Source organism: Cyclopterus lumpus, chromosome 12 (genome assembly GCF_009769545.1).
Source record: "Cyclopterus lumpus isolate fCycLum1 chromosome 12, fCycLum1.pri, whole genome shotgun sequence".
In the NCBI taxonomy this organism is placed as follows: domain Eukaryota; kingdom Metazoa; phylum Chordata; class Actinopteri; order Perciformes; family Cyclopteridae; genus Cyclopterus; species Cyclopterus lumpus.
This window is the reverse complement of record NC_046977.1, coordinates 14,848,019-14,866,155: the sequence shown is the minus strand read 5'-3', so window position 1 is coordinate 14,866,155 and position 18,137 is coordinate 14,848,019. Positions and strand designations below refer to the sequence as shown.

General features: G+C 44.9%; 1 protein-coding gene across 1 annotated transcript; it reads left to right on the top strand.

The window, feature by feature from the left end:
• The first annotated feature begins 243 nt into the window (after positions 1 to 243).
• On the top strand, positions 244 to 17,480 carry LOC117740919 (chondroitin sulfate proteoglycan 4-like). The gene is made up of 22 exons (XM_034547574.1): positions 244 to 332; positions 2,924 to 3,087; positions 3,776 to 4,894; positions 5,037 to 5,447; positions 6,368 to 6,489; positions 6,657 to 6,765; positions 7,634 to 8,962; positions 9,104 to 9,196; positions 9,477 to 9,968; positions 10,128 to 10,268; positions 10,371 to 10,556; positions 10,685 to 10,867; positions 11,129 to 11,305; positions 11,558 to 11,759; positions 11,872 to 12,003; positions 12,661 to 12,836; positions 12,951 to 13,146; positions 13,243 to 13,414; positions 13,540 to 13,969; positions 14,390 to 14,542; positions 14,809 to 15,390; positions 15,544 to 17,480. Exons 1-22 carry the CDS (start codon positions 269 to 271, stop codon positions 16,621 to 16,623), a joined length of 7,713 nt encoding a protein of 2,570 aa, XP_034403465.1. The 5' UTR covers positions 244 to 268; the 3' UTR covers positions 16,624 to 17,480.
• The last annotated feature ends 657 nt before the right edge of the window (positions 17,481 to 18,137 follow it).

The window sequence follows — 18,137 nt, the reverse complement described above, 5'->3', positions numbered from 1 at the left end:
TTCGGGTACTAAGCACTTCATCAGCCAAGGGGAGGATCCAAGGGTGGAGCTCCAGCTCTCTGTGCTTTGCCAGCAGGCACAGGTACATTTTTTACATTTTTTGAAGCCTGTGAGTCAAAGCCGGCAAAGCACGTAGAGGCTGTCTGGAAGTTGCCAGTGGTTGAAATGAGGGCCAGTGCTGGGCAGTAAAGACAATGGACGGCACAATCAAGCAGCCAGATGTTGCTCCAAACTAAATGCACGTTATATTCGAAGGGCCTAACTAGCAATGGGGAGTCTGGTTGCTGATCTCTTTCTGCTCCTGCTGATCTCCACGGGACACGTCCATGGAGGTAAGGCACTGCAGAGGAGTCACCGTGTATCTTCACTGAGATGCAAACGTTACCTGAGAACTGAGAATTACAGGGGAATGATGTGTTGCATTGTTAAAATAGAGCTGATAATGCTGTGAACATGTTTCCCTTCTAAAAGCATGCCACCTGCAAAGCAACTATAGTTTTTAATGGTTCTTAGTGCACATTTATTGAAGTTTTAATATTCACATACAAGCTGCGGTTGCTGTTGCTAAAGTTAATGCCATCCCCCTTTAACGAACTGGCGCAGGAGATGATAGGAATAATGTAGCAAATGCAATTAACAGCAATTGATAAGATTGAAGTTTAAATGTGTCTGTGAGAGTTGGCAGCTTAATGTTTAATCCAGTCTAATATTGTCTGAAGACATATGGCAATATGCTGCTGAGCGAGGACCTGATCTGATGTTGTGCTTCACACATAAGGAGTTTGGTTTATAAGATAGTTTTCCACTTGTGGTATAACTTGCTTAAAGCAAGTGCAACAGTGTCAAGTTGCTGCCAGCAATTTCTAACTAGTTTTTCATTGCTTATGGGAAAATATAAATTTCTGTTAAAAAAAAGCCTTTTACCATTGTTCCTGAGCAAAGTTTATTTAGCGTTTCAATTAGGTTTGACAAGCCATCTCAGAGCTGTGAGTGGACCACTTCCCAGTCAACACTTCTGATCAGATTGGAATGATTTTCCTTCAAATATTAACACTTCCTAACACAAGTTGCCACACATCTCTATACGTACATCCGCTCATCACAGCGTGTTAAAGACCTGCACTCACATTGGAGGTGTGTCACTGTAGGAAGATTACTAATAATCCAATGTTCACTGGTATCATGGAGGCAGATTAGAGATAGATGGCCATGGGTTATACTGACAGCAGGCTTATAGGCTTTATGCTGGGCCAGCCTGCTGACTGCGTGATTCTCACTGGGACCAGTCGTGTACCAATTGTTTTTATTTTTATTTTGCAGGCAGTGCATTTAAAGGCAACAAATTAATAAACAATGTTGGCCAACTGGGCAGATGCTTTAGACACCTTCACAAAAAACAATATTAAAATACTGTACACTATGTTAAATGTTTTTGTGTGTGTGTGTGTGTGTGTGTGTGTGTGATGTGGGAACGTAAATTAGCTGCCTTGTAATTTCACTGTAGTGTTTTTGAGCACAGCAGCTTTTGAGAGTAATCCGTTCATAAAAATGTTGCGGCTTCGGTGTATCTAATTAACTCTTTTATCTGAGTCTGATGTATGAAACTCTCTGTGTTTTCATTTTAATCATTGAAATACTTCTTTAATTTCTATCTTGTGTTCAGTCTCACAACCATTTAATACTGCTGTACTGTTTAGAGAGCTTTATAGTTTGAAAAGTGTCAGCCATCCCCAACCACACGCTCTCACTCTCTCTCTCTCTCTCTCTCTCTCTCTCTCTCTTTGACCTCTTTCTGCTATGTGTTCAACAAATTGACATTCATTCTAACAAAGTGCTTCAATAGCTGCAACAGCTGCTTTGTAGGTCAAATTGATTGAAATGAAGACTGCTTTATTGTTTTTTCATTCACGGATATGAGGGCTGGGTACACTGGCTTCACTTTTAAAATACAAGTAATTACATATAGACACAATTATAAAACAATAGAATGGAAAAGTGTTGTACAGGAATTTATACAGGCGCTTCAGACTCCAGGGACAATGGCTAGACGGTTGGTTGATTGGTCCACGACTTCGGTATCTCAACCACTCTTAGACAGATCGCATACAAATGTGTATGAACATTCACAGTTGTATCCTAATGGTTTTGGAGACCCCCTAACTTTACCTTTGACCTTTGTGTTGTTTTCACTACAGGTATCATTTCTTAAGATACCACGAGTGACATTCCCATCAACCTTAGTTGTAGTTTGTGTTTGTGGCTGTAGACTTTGGCGAAATGTTACTAATTCAAATTAGCTGATACCACGAGGATGCAATAGTAGTGCAATAGTCATTCATTCGTTTAAATAGTGGTTCTTTACACATTTGTATTCATATTTGGATCACGGATTCTCAATTCGAGTTAGCTACGTGTGCTGTGACAGACGTGTGATTGTGCTTTCAGAGCAGCTCTGTCTGAGAAATGTTGACTAAATGTCCAATCTGTGTCATTTGGTTCAACAGTGAACTCTAATTAGCATCCGAATGTTTCAGGATGACCCGCTCCAAAATGCATTAGTTGTCCTTTATTGACTCGGATAGCAGGTGTAAAGTGCAGAGGAAACACCACATTGGAAAGCTGGTCAATACAGATTAATGGAACAGCCTTTTGCTGGGAGAATGCATTTGGTCACCAAATATTCATTCCTTTATTTGGGTGTTTTAAAATATAGATATACAGATATATATATGAGGTTGAATAGAAAATAAAATAATAACAAATCTCCAGCTTGCCATTTCATGACTTACCCTCACCGTGGGAATGCCAAAATTGCTTATTTGTGTAAAAACTACAAGTTCTATAAATGAAACCTTGATGGCAACCTATTCTGGCAACCGCTAAAATCTCCACTTCTTACCTGTCTTCTTGTTTATTGTTGTAGTGTCATTCTACGGGGATGGATACATCCACTTGCGGACAGTGGAGGCGTCCATTCAGACTTTGCTCCATGTGCGTTTTCGAACCTCCAGTCCGGCCAGCATGCTGTTCCTGGCAGCCGGACGCCGAGACTTCTTGCTGCTGGAGCTCATCTCTGGGCGCCTGCAGGTAGGCACGAGCACGTATTATTAGGACAGGAGCACACCTGTCGAAAGCAACTGACACAAATATATTCATGGGTGACAAACAAGCAAGACATGTTTACTGTAATGAACAATAATGGTCTATGGTCGGGAAAAGACCATTTGGATTTTAGTAATATATATATATATATATATATATATATATATATATATATATATATACAAATGAGTCCAAATAAAAGTTGCTCATTGGCTCAATTCAAAACTACACGAACTATGTGTCCCCTGGGCCATTCGAGCTCATATATTTCCATTAACTATCCTAAGGAGAGACAGAGGGAAGTCTGAACACACACAGCTAGCTCGGTGTCAGATTGCTCTCAGAGAGAAAAAAAAAAAAATCCCCCTGGCACTTTTAGAACAAGTTCCTTCATGATCAACGTTAAGAGAGAAAAACTCCACGTACGCTGCAAGGAGCCACTCATAGAAAAGTTTGGTTGCTTTTGTGTGGAATAATGCATTGCGTCAATCCCATGTCCCTTGATTCTGGAACTGTGCACATTCAAGATCTCATCACCATGTTATGCCTGCTTTCATGTGTCTTGCTCTTTCTTACTATTTAAAGTTTGTATTCTTTAGAAAGACATTGAATTTCCTCAGTCTTGGTTATCACCTTTTATTCCTTCTTTCCCTTTCCCCCCTTCATCCCTCAGGTCCGTCTGGACCTGGGCTCAGGTGAGCGTTCACTACGCTCAGAAAAGGGCATCCATCTTGACGACTTGGCGTGGCACTCCATGGAGCTGACCCACGACCACCACAACGTCAACATGACCGTGGACCGAAACTCTCATACCAGCCTTCGTATGCCAGGACCAGATCTGGAGCTCAGTGTGGAGGACGGACTTTTTGTTGGCGGGACCGCCGGACTGAACCACCCATTCCTTCTCAACATCTCCGCTGGGTTTCGAGGCTGTGTAGATGAAGTTGTGTTCAATGAGCACAACCTGTTGTCCAGCCTAAGACCTTATTCTGGGTACAAGAGCGTCCACGAGGTCTCCCTCGGCTGTAGTCCACAGTTTTCAGCAACGGAAGTAGATTCTGTCAGCTTTTTCAGCTCTAAATCTTTCATCTCTCTCCCGCCGTGGGAACGGCCACAGGGGGGGGTGTTTGAATGTGAACTGTACCCTTCTGCAAGAGAAGAAGATGGCATGGTTCTGTATAGCTCTGGCAACCAGGGGGGGTTTGTTGCCATCGAGATCAGAGACGGTAACCTGGTGGCAACGGTAGGAAATGGAGAGAGCAGTAAAACTGAGCTGCGTTCTCTAACGCATGTTCACAGCAACCACACGTGGTACCCCATCCGGCTGCACCTGCTGCCCAACAACATCCAGCTGAAGGTGGGTGAGGAGTTGGTTAAGGCCAGCCTGAGTCTGGAGCTCCAGGTTATCCAGCTCAAAGGGCCTCTCTTCCTGGGAGGGCTGGACGAAGAAGCACGGGGAGAGGCAAGGCGCGCTGGGTTGTTGTCCGCTGTCCCTCGGGGTGAACCGGCTGGGCGAGGAGGGTCCTTTAAAGGCTGCCTCCGAGAAATTAGGGTGAACAATCAAACAACAGGCCTTCCTCATGCCTCCATCACCAAGGACATCACTGTAGGCTGTAAGACAGAGCAAGTTCCAGATGCGGCGACCACCACCAGCCCAACAGGTCATCCCGAGTTTGATGTCATCACCACACAACCAATTGCCAACAATAAGAAGAACAGTAACTTTCTGTTGCTGAGAAAGCTAGAAGTCTTGGAGGGAGGCCGGGCACCACTGGAGCCCAAACACATGAGGGTAGGACTAGTCGGCTCTTGCAGATTTTCACTTATTGTTATTTGACAGGTTTCTCATACATCATTGCCAACAAAAATAACATGGAGTTATGTTGTTTTCACATAAGAGTACCAAGTCAGTTCCTTTTTGCATTGCCTTTTAGGTGAATCTGGATTTTCGGAAATTGGGCATTCATCCATCCCGACTGATGTTCCGCATTGAGGGGCAGCCTGTCCACGGCCAGCTCCGGCTGGACCTCAGTCTCAACCCTGATGGGCTTCTGGGTGAGGGGCAGGAGAGGACTATCACAATCGGAGCAGGAGAGATCGACCGCACTTTCAGTCTGCTGGACTTGTGGCAGGGCCGTGTGATATACATTCACAGTGGTTCAGAGGACCAGCATGACTTCTTCATGTTTTCAGTATTCTCCAGCAATAAGAAGGCGCTTCCTGTATTTCTAAAGGGTAAGCGCCTGTATCGGTTTGATATCAGCATCAGTCCTGTTAATGATGCGCCTGTGCTCAGCCTGCCGGAGGGAAACCTGTTCACGCTGCTGGAGAAGTCCAAACGACAGGTGGGTACAGCAGAACACCCGGAGGTGTAAGTCGATTAAGTGTAGAGTCGTTGCTTGTAGCAGATGTAATAAATAATAAAACGATTATTCAGACCTATACTAATTATGAGTCATAAAGTCATACATACAAAGAATAATAGTACTCAGCTTCCGCGATACGACAACATTACTTTTAAAATTATTATTATTATTAATAAAGATCATGATGAAGAGATCAAACAATAACAAATGACCAGAAATAAATTAAAAGGATTGCATGTGACCAGGCAGAATCATTGACTCATATCATTGATTTATATCTGTCGATTGATGTTCTTACATTCAATTAAGCAGCTGAGAGTTTGAGAAACACCAGGGAAGACTGCAAAGCACCTTTATATTAGTTTACAATTTAATTTAGATTTTTTAATTTAGAATATAGAAACTAACCTACACACAGAGGTGAATTATTATTATTAGAGAGGTCAACAAGAGGTCCAAAACCCACATGTCAAGGAACTCTTCCTATGACTAAACATATCTTTGCTCGGTATAACATACCAATGACGCTACAGGTCGCATTTCTTGAAGTCGTTTAACCACAATGTGTCTTTGTGTCTTTCTGTTCCTCAGAAATGTAGATGCTCATAAAACCAGAACGTTAGGGTTATTAAACCTGTGTAAGCTCAGCCTCTACAAAGGTCTTATAGTTTATAAATTGATTTGAGTGTCATGATTGAGCCTAAGTCTTATTTTGAGTTTATCCACGCACATGGTACATTGGGAGTCCAACCACTTAGCGCCCTATAGGTCGCGAGAGCAGTTCCTAAAAGAAGTTTATTAGTTAAGATTGTGTCATTGTTTTTCAGTTTCACCATCTTTCCGTAAATGTTCTCCACATAAGTATAACATGAAAATGAATACAGCCACTATGTTCCCAGCTGACAACGGATGTGCTGAGGGTGTGGGACCCTGACAGCAGTCCTGCAGAGCTGGTGTTCAGCTCCCTGGGAAACCTCAACACTGAGGTTGGATATCTTGAGCACCAGGAATACCCCGGCAGGTTTGTAGTATGGCTTTTCCACATTCAGTCTAAGCCACTGTTGTTACCTTGTTGCACCTGACTACGTATCCAAAAGTCATGGTAGCAGCTTCTATATGTGTTAATGTTTTAAATCAGGTTTCAGAGTTAGGAAACACAAAGTTAACAGGATTGCATCTATCTTCCAGGGCCATTAACTTGTTCTCACTGAATGATCTGGAGGAGGGTAAGATCTGCTTTGTCCACACTGGGGTCCCCACCTCCCGGCTGGCACTCAGGGTCAGCGACGGGCTGAAGGTAAATAACGTATTATCTTGCCCAATAGGCAATAAACCCATAAGCTGTAACATAAAGGATGTGATACATAGAGTTGATGCATTTACAGTGGCCACAGCAAAAGGCCCTCACCAGAGCCAGTGTTTGTGTTGTCCCTTCTGGGCTACTGTAGAAATAAGTAAATGTCTCGACAACTATTGGATGGATTGCCATGGAATTTGGAACATTCACAACCCCCTCAGAATGTTAATGTAATCACTTAATAGATCCATTCCTTTCCATTTGTACGTTGCCAACATCAGGTCAATATCTTTTGTCCAATACTTGCCTACAAAACTAATAACATTTCCATGAGCTTTTGCGATTCAATTCAATTCAATTCAGTTTATTTTGTATAGCCCAATATCACAAATTACAAATTTGCCTCAGAGGGCTTTACAATCTGTACACATACGACATCCCTGTCCCAGGATCTCATATCGCATCAGGAAAAAACTCCCCAAAAATAACCTAAATAACACTCAATGCTGTGTTTAGTGCTACTTAGCTACTATTAGCAAGCTAACTAAAATGGGGAACATCAATGTATTGTCATTGTCATTGTGAGCATGTTAGCATGCTGACATTAGCATGTAGCTCAAAGCACAGCTAGTGTTTACTCGTTAATTGTTTTATTGCACACACACACACACACACACGCACACTGTATACGTTGCCATTCAACAGTGGACTAATGAATAACCGTCTGGTCCTGTTTTATCTGTTCATTCTCCTCATCTCCTGTTGCTTCCTCGCCTCTCTTGTTTCCTCCTCCACCTCCTTCCTCTCATCCTCTTTCATCTCATCATAACCACTGGTGTTTCCCTGTACCCTCCTCTCCTTTGCACAGTTGAGCAACACAGTCGTTTTGAGGATCATGGCGCTGTCACTCGAACATAAACTGGTGAATAACACCGGACTGGAGGTGAACCAAGGCGAGGCTTCCATCATCACAACCACTCAGCTTGCAGTACAAGTCAATCTGAACCACCAGGCAGTGGAGATCCGCTACGACGTTACAGAGCTGCCACAATACGGTGAGCTCCAACGGTTGCACTCAAGTGGCGACTGGAAACCGTCAACTTCCTTTTCTCAGAAGCTTCTAGAAAAAGAACGGATCCGATACCTCAGCAACTACCGTGGCGTTCAGACTCAGAGCAACATCACTGATTACTTCAAATGTAAATTCAGCATTGGTTCCCGCACTACTGGGGAGGTTGTTTTCCCCGTCATGGTACGCTGGATCCACTTCAAGGTCACACGAAGCAAGATGGAGGTCAACGGTGTTCAGTCTACTGCTGTCACTCCCAAGGACCTTCATGTGATCTCTAAGGGTGTTAAAGTCAATGAGAGCGACCTCCAGTTCAGGCTTCTAACAGTGCCAAAGAAAGGGCAGCTATTCCTTGACAACAGAGCTCTACGAAGGAACTCGACCTTCAGCCAGAATAATGTCACGGATGGCTTGATGAAGTACGAGCTGCTCAACAGGCTTCAGGATGACACAAGAGACACGTTCAGCTTTCAGGTGTTTTCAACACATGCCGACTCAACAGCTTACGACTTCAGAATCAACATCAAAGCCGAGTCGACCGCCATCACCGTTGTCAACAAAGGCCTTTCAATCCTGGAAGGAGGAAGTAAAGTCATCAACAAAGACATCCTGTTCACTCACACAGCAAGTAACCAGGAGGTGCACTACAGCATCACGGTGAGCCCCAGGCACGGGCAGCTAAGGAGGATCAACCTTTCCAACTCAACGTCCATTAACAATAACATTGGGACATTTACAAATCAGGATATCACTGCGGAGAGGATCGTGTACGTTCACGATGACAGCGAGAGCAAGCAGGATTCCTTCGCTTTTCAAATTACGGTTTCCAAACCGAACAAACGCGCCAGCAAGAAGGAAGACGGGAACGCGGCCGAGCACACCTTTAACATCTCTGTGCAGCTCGTCAACGACGAGAGGCCTGTCAGGGTTGTCGATAAAGTTTTCCATGTAGCCCGCGATGGGCAGAGGTTGGTGACGTTGAATGACCTTCGTTACCGGGACGACGACTCTGACTTTGAGGACAATTGGTTGGTGTACACGCGGAGGGGGATTCCCATGGGAGACCTGGTGCTGTCCAGTGATACCAGTCACAAGCTGTACGAGTTCACACAACGGGACCTCCAGCAGGTTAGCACGATGATCAGTGAAGGTTCTTGTTCATCCAGATGGTCGAACATTCAGAATCACAAAGTCAAGAGTTAGCCTTCAGACGTTTCTGTGTCTTTTTCCTTTTCTGTCATCATCTCCTTTTTGTTTCTCTCCTCGCAGAAAAAAGTGCTGTTTGTCCACAGAGGAGTGAGCTATGGGCGTTTTGTGCTTTTCGTATCAGATGGGAAACATTATGTTTCAACACTGCTGGAGGTGATTATAATGCCTTCACGCATGATGTATTCATGGTTTTATTTCTTCATATTCTATTGAAATAATAAGAGTAAGTCAAGCAGTATGTGTGGAAGGAAATATAAAATGTAAGCGATCAACATATTTTTGTGTTATTTATTAGTAGTTTAAATGTGTTAAAGTTTCCTTTAACAGGTTAATTATAGCGTCTACAAATGATTTACTTGTATTTAAATATCATGATGCATATCTAGTGTGAACATAAGTACGCTTAATGATGTTCGCTGCTGTGCTGATGCAGGTGATGGCGCAGGATCCTTACCTTCAGGTCGAGAACAACACGGGCCTCATGGTCCAGCGAGGTGGGCTCATAACCTTGACCTCTGCCAACCTCAGCATCTTCAGCAACCTTGACATCCGAGACCCGCAGGAAGTGACATTTGAGGTCTTCCGTCCACCTAAACACGGCGTACTCTGCTTTACTGATGGAGATTGTGTAACAGCAGCGGGCGCAATTTCAATATTCACCCAGCGAGATTTGGTGGCGGGGCGCCTGGCGTATCAGCATGACGGCAGCCACGAGTTGTCAGATGGGTTCAATGTGACGGCAAAAGCATGGGAGAGGAATGCAGCGAGGCGGCTGGTCAGAGAGAGGAGGGAGATACATCTGGATATTGGAGTGATGGTAATAATCAACCTAGAGAGCCACCAGAGGCCGCCAACGGTCATAAGTAACCGTCTAGTGGTGGTGGCGGAGGGACAGAACGTCTCCATAAGCAAAGAGCAGTTGGAGGTAAGATCATAACCAAGTTCCAAGTTCACCCTTCAGAGGAATTACTATCAAATTGAATACACTCCAGTGACATCTAGACAAACTCTGATTGTTCATATGTAAGCAGATAAAACTGCGTTATTGTAATATTTATAAATAAATCTGTTCTGTTTAAAACAGGTGGTTCATGATGACAGCCAGCCCTCAGAGATAGTTTTTACCGTCCAAAGTCCTCCCGCCCTGGGCTTTCTACAGCGGTTTCCCACCAACGATACAATCAACAACGGAGAACAGCTGCACCTCTATGAAATACAGCCGACTGTAGGTTTAAGGCTGACAAACATCTGCACACTGCAGCCTCATAGTTGAAAGATTTTGCACAGAAACACTTGATGAGTTTGTCTGCTCCGTGCCTCCATGCAGGGCATCACAGAGCAGCCGACAATGTCCTTCACCCAGGAGGATCTCAACCAGGGATGGATCATCTACCACCAGCAGGCTGCAGGACGCACCAACGACTCTGTCCTGTTGGAGGCAACCAACGGGGTCACGAGGGTCGGACCTATCAGGCTAGAGATTGACATCATCCCTATCCTGCTCCCTCTTCAGGTACAGCATGTGTGTCTAGATGAGCCTGGAAAAGGGAAGAATTGCATGCTATGGGAGATGCATTTATTTTCTGAACAAAACATTGGAGGAACGTCTTCTTCACATCAGTAGTATCATCTGTTCTGCAGGTGTCAGACTTGACCCTTGATGAAGGGTCGTCCCTGCCACTGACCACTGACATCATCAAGGTGGCCAATCATCACTTCTCAGGGATGAACTTCCTGTACCAGGTCATCGTTCCTCCGCAACACGGACACTTGGAGCACAGCCGGATCCCGGGGATGCCCATCACTGCTTTCACTCACATTGAGGTTTGACTGAGCACACACCCACAGAGAGAACGCTTTTGGAATTTTTGGTTTGGTTTGTAAATTGTGGGGTAATAAGGAAGACTGTTTAGGTGTGACCCAAGGAAGTTATGTTGATTCACGGCTTTCTCGCCTTTAAAGATGCGAAGATTTTGAAAATACTCGGCTTTGTCAAAAGACACACTTCCGTCTGTTTTGTTGCTCTGTTCCTGCATTTTTAACTTCAGCCGCGTTGGGAGTTACAACAATGGCTTCTCCTTCCAGGTGGAACGTGAGTACATCTCCTATATCCATGATGGCAGCGACACACTGAGAGACAACTTTACCATTGTGGCCAATCAGACAGAAATCAGGAAGCACAGTCTGCCCTGCACTGCTCACCTCAATATCACACCTGTCAATGATGAGACTCCTGTGGTTTCAACCAACAAGGGTCTGAAGGTGGGGAGTGACAATGGTGATTGCTTTCAACTCAAATGAGTCTGAATGTATCGCCTATATTTATAGGATTACTTCGATACATTGGCTGAAATTAAGTTACTACAAATGTATGGGTATTGATATGCTTTAGATGTTGGCCTATAAGTAATACATTGCAGTACAGAAATGCCAAATATACTGATCTTAGTGAATATGTTCTGAAATGTAAAGCCTTCCTGTCCTTTCCTTCCATCTTTCCTCTCTTTTCCTCAGGTGTGGGTGGGTTCAGTGACAGAAATCACCACAGATGATCTGAGTGCAGAGGACTTGGACACTCCTCAGCCTGAGGGACTGGAGTTCATCATCACACCACCAAGCAACGGACACCTGGCCCTGAAGAGGGCCCCCTCCAGACAAATCCTGAACTTCACCCAAAATCACATACAAACCGGACAATTGATGTTCATGCACAGTGGTGAGTAACGTCTTGGAATGGACTTTCACCCAAGAAACTCACAAATATTCAAAGATGAGAACAGATGAGAGTGGAATAAACAACATAATAACCCCTCTTTTTTCATGTGTAGGTGCTTTATCGGGTGGCTTTCACTTCCAGGTGAACGACGGCGTGAACTTTTCCCCTCGACAGATTTTCAGCACAACTGCCCACTCTCTGGTTCTCACCTTACAGAGAAACCATCCCATGGAGGTCTACCCAGGTATGGTTTTACAAAACGAAACCTGGTTCGACACTCTGGATTTGTCAGCTCAAGTATACTGACTGGTGGTAGAATAAACTCTTATGCAGGCTTGTCCCTGCTCAAGTACAGTAAATGTGCTTTTGATACACATTATAAAATAAAGTGTAAACTTGAAACCAGCCTGTCGATCTCTCACTTCTAGATCTGGGTATTCGGATCACTCTTCAGGTGCATGAGAAGATTTATTAGATAGAAATGTATCATCATCAATGTATTTGTTTCATTTTCTTCCCCATTTTTCTGATGAAAGTGTTTAATAGTTTGTTGCTTCTTTCCAGTGTAGTTATATAACAATGGCACAGGCTGGCACCACTCGCCTCGTGTCTCTGCCTCCACGAACAGATTACAATACCTCATGTAAACATGCTCACTTATCAGTAGTCCCTGGTCAAGGTTACAGAAGTGAAGCTGTTACTCTGATAGTACGGGACATTTGATACTGTAGTTAATACATTTATTTGTATTTAAATGTTTTGCACCTGCCCTTTTTGTGGCTTTTTGAATCTGAAGCAAGGCGATGTCTACCGATAATACATTTCACCAGGATCATTCATTGCTTCTTTTCTGCTGTGAGCTTCTCATCACTCTCGCTGTATCTTTTCCCAACCTTTAAAGGCTCTGTGACACCAATCTCTGAGCAGGAGCTTCAGGCCGTAACCAACGATGTCAGCGACATGAGAAGAAACCACACGGTGGTGTTTGCCGTAACCGATCCTCCTAAACTTGGCAGCCTGGTCCAACGTATGCCCGACAACTCGACGAGAAACATTGCCATGTTCACACAACGCATGGTAGGGGGGGGGGGGGGTGAGGCAGTGTGTGTCTTCGCAAACAAAAGGAAAGCGTTTGTTTACTTCTCAAATAAAATGACACCCTTTGTGCTTCGTCGTGTCTTCGTCTCTCAGGTGAAAGATGGGGTTATTTTGTACGACCAGAACAAGCCACAGTCGGTGGGATGGTCGGCTGCAGACGCCTTCTCTTTCACCGTGTCCTCTTCTCCTGCTTTCCTTCCTCCTCACACCTTCACCGTCTTAATCTCCTATCAGGCCAACGAACATCACGACCGCCCTCAACACAAGACCAGGCTGCTGAGCAACGCAGGTACTGTGCAAAGAAAATCCCTCCCTTTCTTATTTGATATTTATTTGTACCGTGAAGAATATAAGTTCAAGTGGACCGAGTGTATGTGTCATTCAGGTGCGGTGGTGGCCGAGGGAGGCAGGGTGACGATTGACAGGTCTAAACTCGATGCCTCCAATCTCCTTGGGAAAGTCCCTGAGCCGCACCGGAAGGACCACCACATCCTGTACCGCCTGATTTCCCCGCCGCGCCACGGGGTTCTGTCTATACATGGACATAACCTCACCAGGTGCTTTGCTCCATTCGTCCTGCCTCAATAGATGCAATTAATATTATTAAAATGATTCATACCAAATCCAAGGCGCACATACAGAATAATATATATATATATTTTATTTTTATTTTTTCCCCCAGGAACCAACCTGATTTCTCTCAAGTCACCCTAAACAAGTTTGGCGTCACATATGTCCATGATGACTCGGAGACGACGAGCGACAGCTTCACTTTCCGGGCCTGGGTGGCTCCTTTGGATCTCTTCTCCTCTTCCTTGTCTGCTTTTTCCTCCTCTTCCTCCTCCTCCTCCTCCTCCTCCTCCTCCTCCTCCTCCTCCTCTTCCTCCCCCTCGTCCTCTCCCCCTCTCTATTCAGCCTCAGCCTTATCGTCCTCCCTTGCGTCATTAGACGTGGTTTCTCAAGGCCGTGCCAAGGAGAGCCTGGAGGTGACGGAGACGTTCAACATCACAGTGACACCGGTCAACGACCAGCCGCCACTCATCAGGAGCAGAGCCCCGAGTATGAAGGTCGTTGTCGGAGAGCGTGTCGTACTGGGACCAGACAATCTGCAGGTGAGCCCGTGTTAAGAGGGCAGTGGTTAGGGCTGCATATGTGTGGTTCAAAATGTTTATTTTATCATCATTGAGATTCAGATTTTTCACAATTATTTATCGATCATTGGAAAACACATTTTTTTTAAATCAAAGTGCCAATATCCCACCAATTTATCTTAATTGTAGAAGCCTTTTTGTCTTCATGGCAAATATAATATTAAACATCCACAGGGTTCCTCCAAAAAGTCATCAAGTCACAGTAATAACAGGGATGCTCATATTACGTATATTTCTCCCACAGGAAATTATCATTTTTGGGAAAGGATGGGTTTTCTACACACAAGATCTATTAGACAAGCAGCAACAATACTTGAACATGAATGTTTACATTGGCATTGTTCCCTTTAGAGTCTTGTAAAATACAATCCACATGTCCAGGTTGAGGACCATGACACCCCTCCAGAGGAGCTGCACTACCTTGTGATCAGTAAGCCAAACAACGGCTACCTGACCCTGGGGGAGAGGCTGGAGCCGGTGACCTCCTTCACCCAGTACGACGTCAACCACGGCCGACTGCACTTTATACAGCAGGTAAAGAGTCAGTCTTTTTTCTGAAAAAGTGTGTGACAGGGCTGTCCATTTGAGGCCCAAATGTGTGTAATTTGTATGTGATTACAAGCATTTTTCGCTTGTAGAAAATGTGCACGCTCTGACCCTAAATCGTAGGTGTTTTCTTTTATTTCATGTTTCCTGACTTTCAGATACAATTGATTTCCAGTCTTTGTGTTGGCGTGTTTGAGTGAGCTACCCTTTGTTGTTTTATTATTATCTTTCCTTCTGTTTGTTCCCTTTGTCAGGGAGAGCCCTCAACGGGTGTTTTCTACTTCAACGTAACCGACGGTCATCATCGTCCACTCTACAAGCTGTTTAGTTTAGAGGTGATAAAGCCCTCCGTCTCCATGGTGAACAACACTGGCCTGTCATTGGTTCAAGGCAAGACCGCTGTGGTCCTGACAACCAACCAGTTTGCAGCTCAAACCAACAGTCGCAGGCAGGTCAACATCACCTACTCGGTCACCACACACCCTCGCCACGGACGCATTGCCATCAACGACCAGGAAGTCACAACCTTCCGCCATGAGGACGTGCAGTCAGGACGCGTTGTCTATCACATGACTGATCTCAGCGAATCAGAGGACAGCTTCCAAGTCTCAGTGTCAGCCTCGTCACCCGGTGTTGACTACGGAAATGTAACGGCACAGACGGTGACGGTAACGGTGAGGCCTCTGATCTACCTGAGGGAGCAGGTGAGAGTGCCCAGTGGTATCGCCGTGAAGCTTAGCAAAGCCATGATCGATGCCTCCGAGCTGGCGAGAATCAGCCGAACCGACCCGGTCTTTCAGGTTCTGTCGCCACCAAAACACGGGAAACTAGTCAAGGTAAAGCTGTTCATTGTGATCTTCTGACAAAGTTTAAAGGAACATGCCATGCTGAGTATGGATGCAATCAATGACAACATGGAGAAAATAAATGTCTAATCATCTCCTTTCTGGTCATTCTCTTTTCCACTATCTGTGTGTGCATGTATCCAGATGACCTATGACCCCAACCGAGCATCAGAGGTGCTGAAGTCGTTTACGTTCAGAGATGTGGTGCAGGGCCGGGTCGCCATCGAGGAGACTCTCAGTGACAGTGACAGCCGGCAGCACGACAACAAATCAGCACTCACAACAGCCCGAGGCCACGCCCCCGCCACGCCTCTCAATGATTCTTTCATCTTCATGCTGAGGGCTGGAAACGTCCAACCAGCGAAGGGGGAGCTTCACTTCACCATCTTTCCACACCACCAGATGCATCATGGTCCAAGCAGTTCAGACGGTGCAAGTCGTGAACAAACGACAACCCGATTTCCAGCACATAATAAGACTGCTACCGGAAGGGGAGGCGGGCGAGGGGGTTCCACGACGGGCAGCGGGGACGGGGTGGGTTTGCCCCCCCACATTTTGTCACATAAGAACCACAACAGGACACAGCACAAGTTGAGGCCTCACAGCCGCTGGGGGAATCACACACGCAGCGGCAGTCACGGAGGAAGATCAGGGAGTCGTGCAGAGGGAGCGGGTCATGGCCCACAGCCCCTCACTCCTTCTGTCTTAGACAAGCATGCTCCAGCAGTCCCACCCGACATACACCCGGTCCACGTTGAGATCCTCCCTCGGCCCGCCTCCGACCCTCTCCTCATTATCCTACCGCTGCTGGCCTGTTTGTTCCTCATTATAATCCTCGTAGTTTTGATTCTGGTGTTCCGCCGCCGCAAGGAGAAACAGGCCCGGCTGCGGCTCCTCCAGCAGCTCGCTGCAGTGACATTACCCACAGAGGGCAGCCCGTACCTGGGCCGGGCAGAGCGGAGCGTGGCTATGCCCTCCGTGGTGGTCACCCCGCTGGGCCCTGCAAGCTGCCCAACCTCCCCTAGGGTACCTTTAAGTCCCAGAAGGAGGAGTCTGGCCCCTGGGATGACCTTCTGGGGGCCATTTGAAGCTGATGAAGGTGAAGATGGAAAAATTAGAGGTGGTATGAGTATTGAAAAAGATATGGTAACTGCAGGATTCCAAACATCTCTGAGATCTAGGTCCCCTACTCCGACTCTTAAAGACAACCAGTACTGGGTTTGATGGAAGAAATCCAAAGAAGAACTGTGCCTAAGAGCTGTATTTTGGTGTATTAATAGCACATGTCCAGGGGACATCTGTAGGCACATCAACTTAATAAGAATATGCACATTTGTACTGCTGGGGACTGTTCCTTTTTTTGAAGGAAAAACATCTTTGTTGTCGTAACAATGTATTGAAAAACTGTTATTTAATCCGTAAAACATCACCCTGCTACACAGGAGCTGTAATTGTACTGCAGCGTGTGACACTAGCATCGCCACCATTGGTTCTTTTATGCAAACACACCATTTTGTAGCAATTCATGTGACTGATTCCTCAAAACACCAATTGTAACTTCTATAGCTCGGACGAAGTGTGGCTGAACAAGGGAGTTAAACGTAGTATTGTTATTGTATTTATTGTAAACGATTTAATGTAGCTGAATTTTAGCTCAAAAGAGTTAGTAGTGTAACTGGTTATTGACACCACTCAACTACAATATTGCCACTGTACAGCGTTGACGTGTTCAAAGCCTTGTATGTCAGCTGGTAGGTCATACTGCTTGTTTGTACACGTGACTAAAGGTACTGTAAGCTTCCAAATCAATGCATGCAAACTGTTCTCTATGACGTTCACCCCTCTGTAGCTGCATCTCTGTTTCCCTTGTGTGACGTTGTGACAGCTCAAGGCAGTGAGTTGTCATGTAACCTCTTCCCATAAACCACACAGTATTAACAATGCACAGTGAGATGTAGAGACACTGGTAGCTTCCTCGCTTCTCGACTGACTTCAACATTTTTGTTGCCCGTGACCCCTTTTTATGCCCGCCTGTTTGCCATGCACTGTGAAAGATTTATTTTTAATAAAGAATATTTCCTAAAGACTTCTCCGTGTGTTGATCTCAAAACGCATACATGCCATCAGCAGTCAATGTCAACCAGATGTATGCACCACGACAGGATTTACAGCCTAACCAACAGGTACTCATGTCGAGCGAGATACTTCTAAAGCTCAATGGATTAGGTGCAGCCTTTAGATGTTTATTTCATCTTTTGAACGTCTTTATGAATTGTAAGTGTTGGCTCAGAATGACCACGGATATGAAATGATGAGTGAAACCAGTAAACAAGAAAAGGAAACCAGGGAGAGAGAAACCGGTCTAAATAATGAAGAGCCTGCAACTGCAGTCATCTGACCTGCAGTCTGTGAACTCTGGTGTCATATATCAGTGGCGGGACTGCAGGACTAAATAGTGATAACAAGCTTCTTTTGGGGAACACTTTGCACTAAAGACACACAACATGAAGATTAGTTTCATATTCAACAAACTGACCTTATTTAAGAAATCAAATTGAAAATGAAGGAGCAGCTGTCTTGTTTAGCAAAGACATTTAGTGGGATATTCAGAACATAGGATTATTTCTGATTTTGGTAAATAGTATTTGCCTGTTGACCACTCAAAACTAAATGTATATATATATATATATATATATATATATATATAAAATCACTATACTATATATATATATATATAT

Excerpts from the sequence above, each read along its gene's own strand:
- LOC117740919 (XM_034547574.1), top strand. The coding sequence starts at position 269 with ATGGGGAGTCTGGTTGCTGATCTCTTTCTGCTCCTGCTGATCTCCACG. Across the intron at positions 9,197-9,476 it reads ATGTTTCAACACTGCTGGAG|GTGATGGCGCAGGATCCTTA; the intron begins GTGATTATAATG and ends GTGCTGATGCAG. Across the intron at positions 13,147-13,242 it reads CAGGCTGCTGAGCAACGCAG|GTGCGGTGGTGGCCGAGGGA; the intron begins GTACTGTGCAAA and ends TGTGTCATTCAG.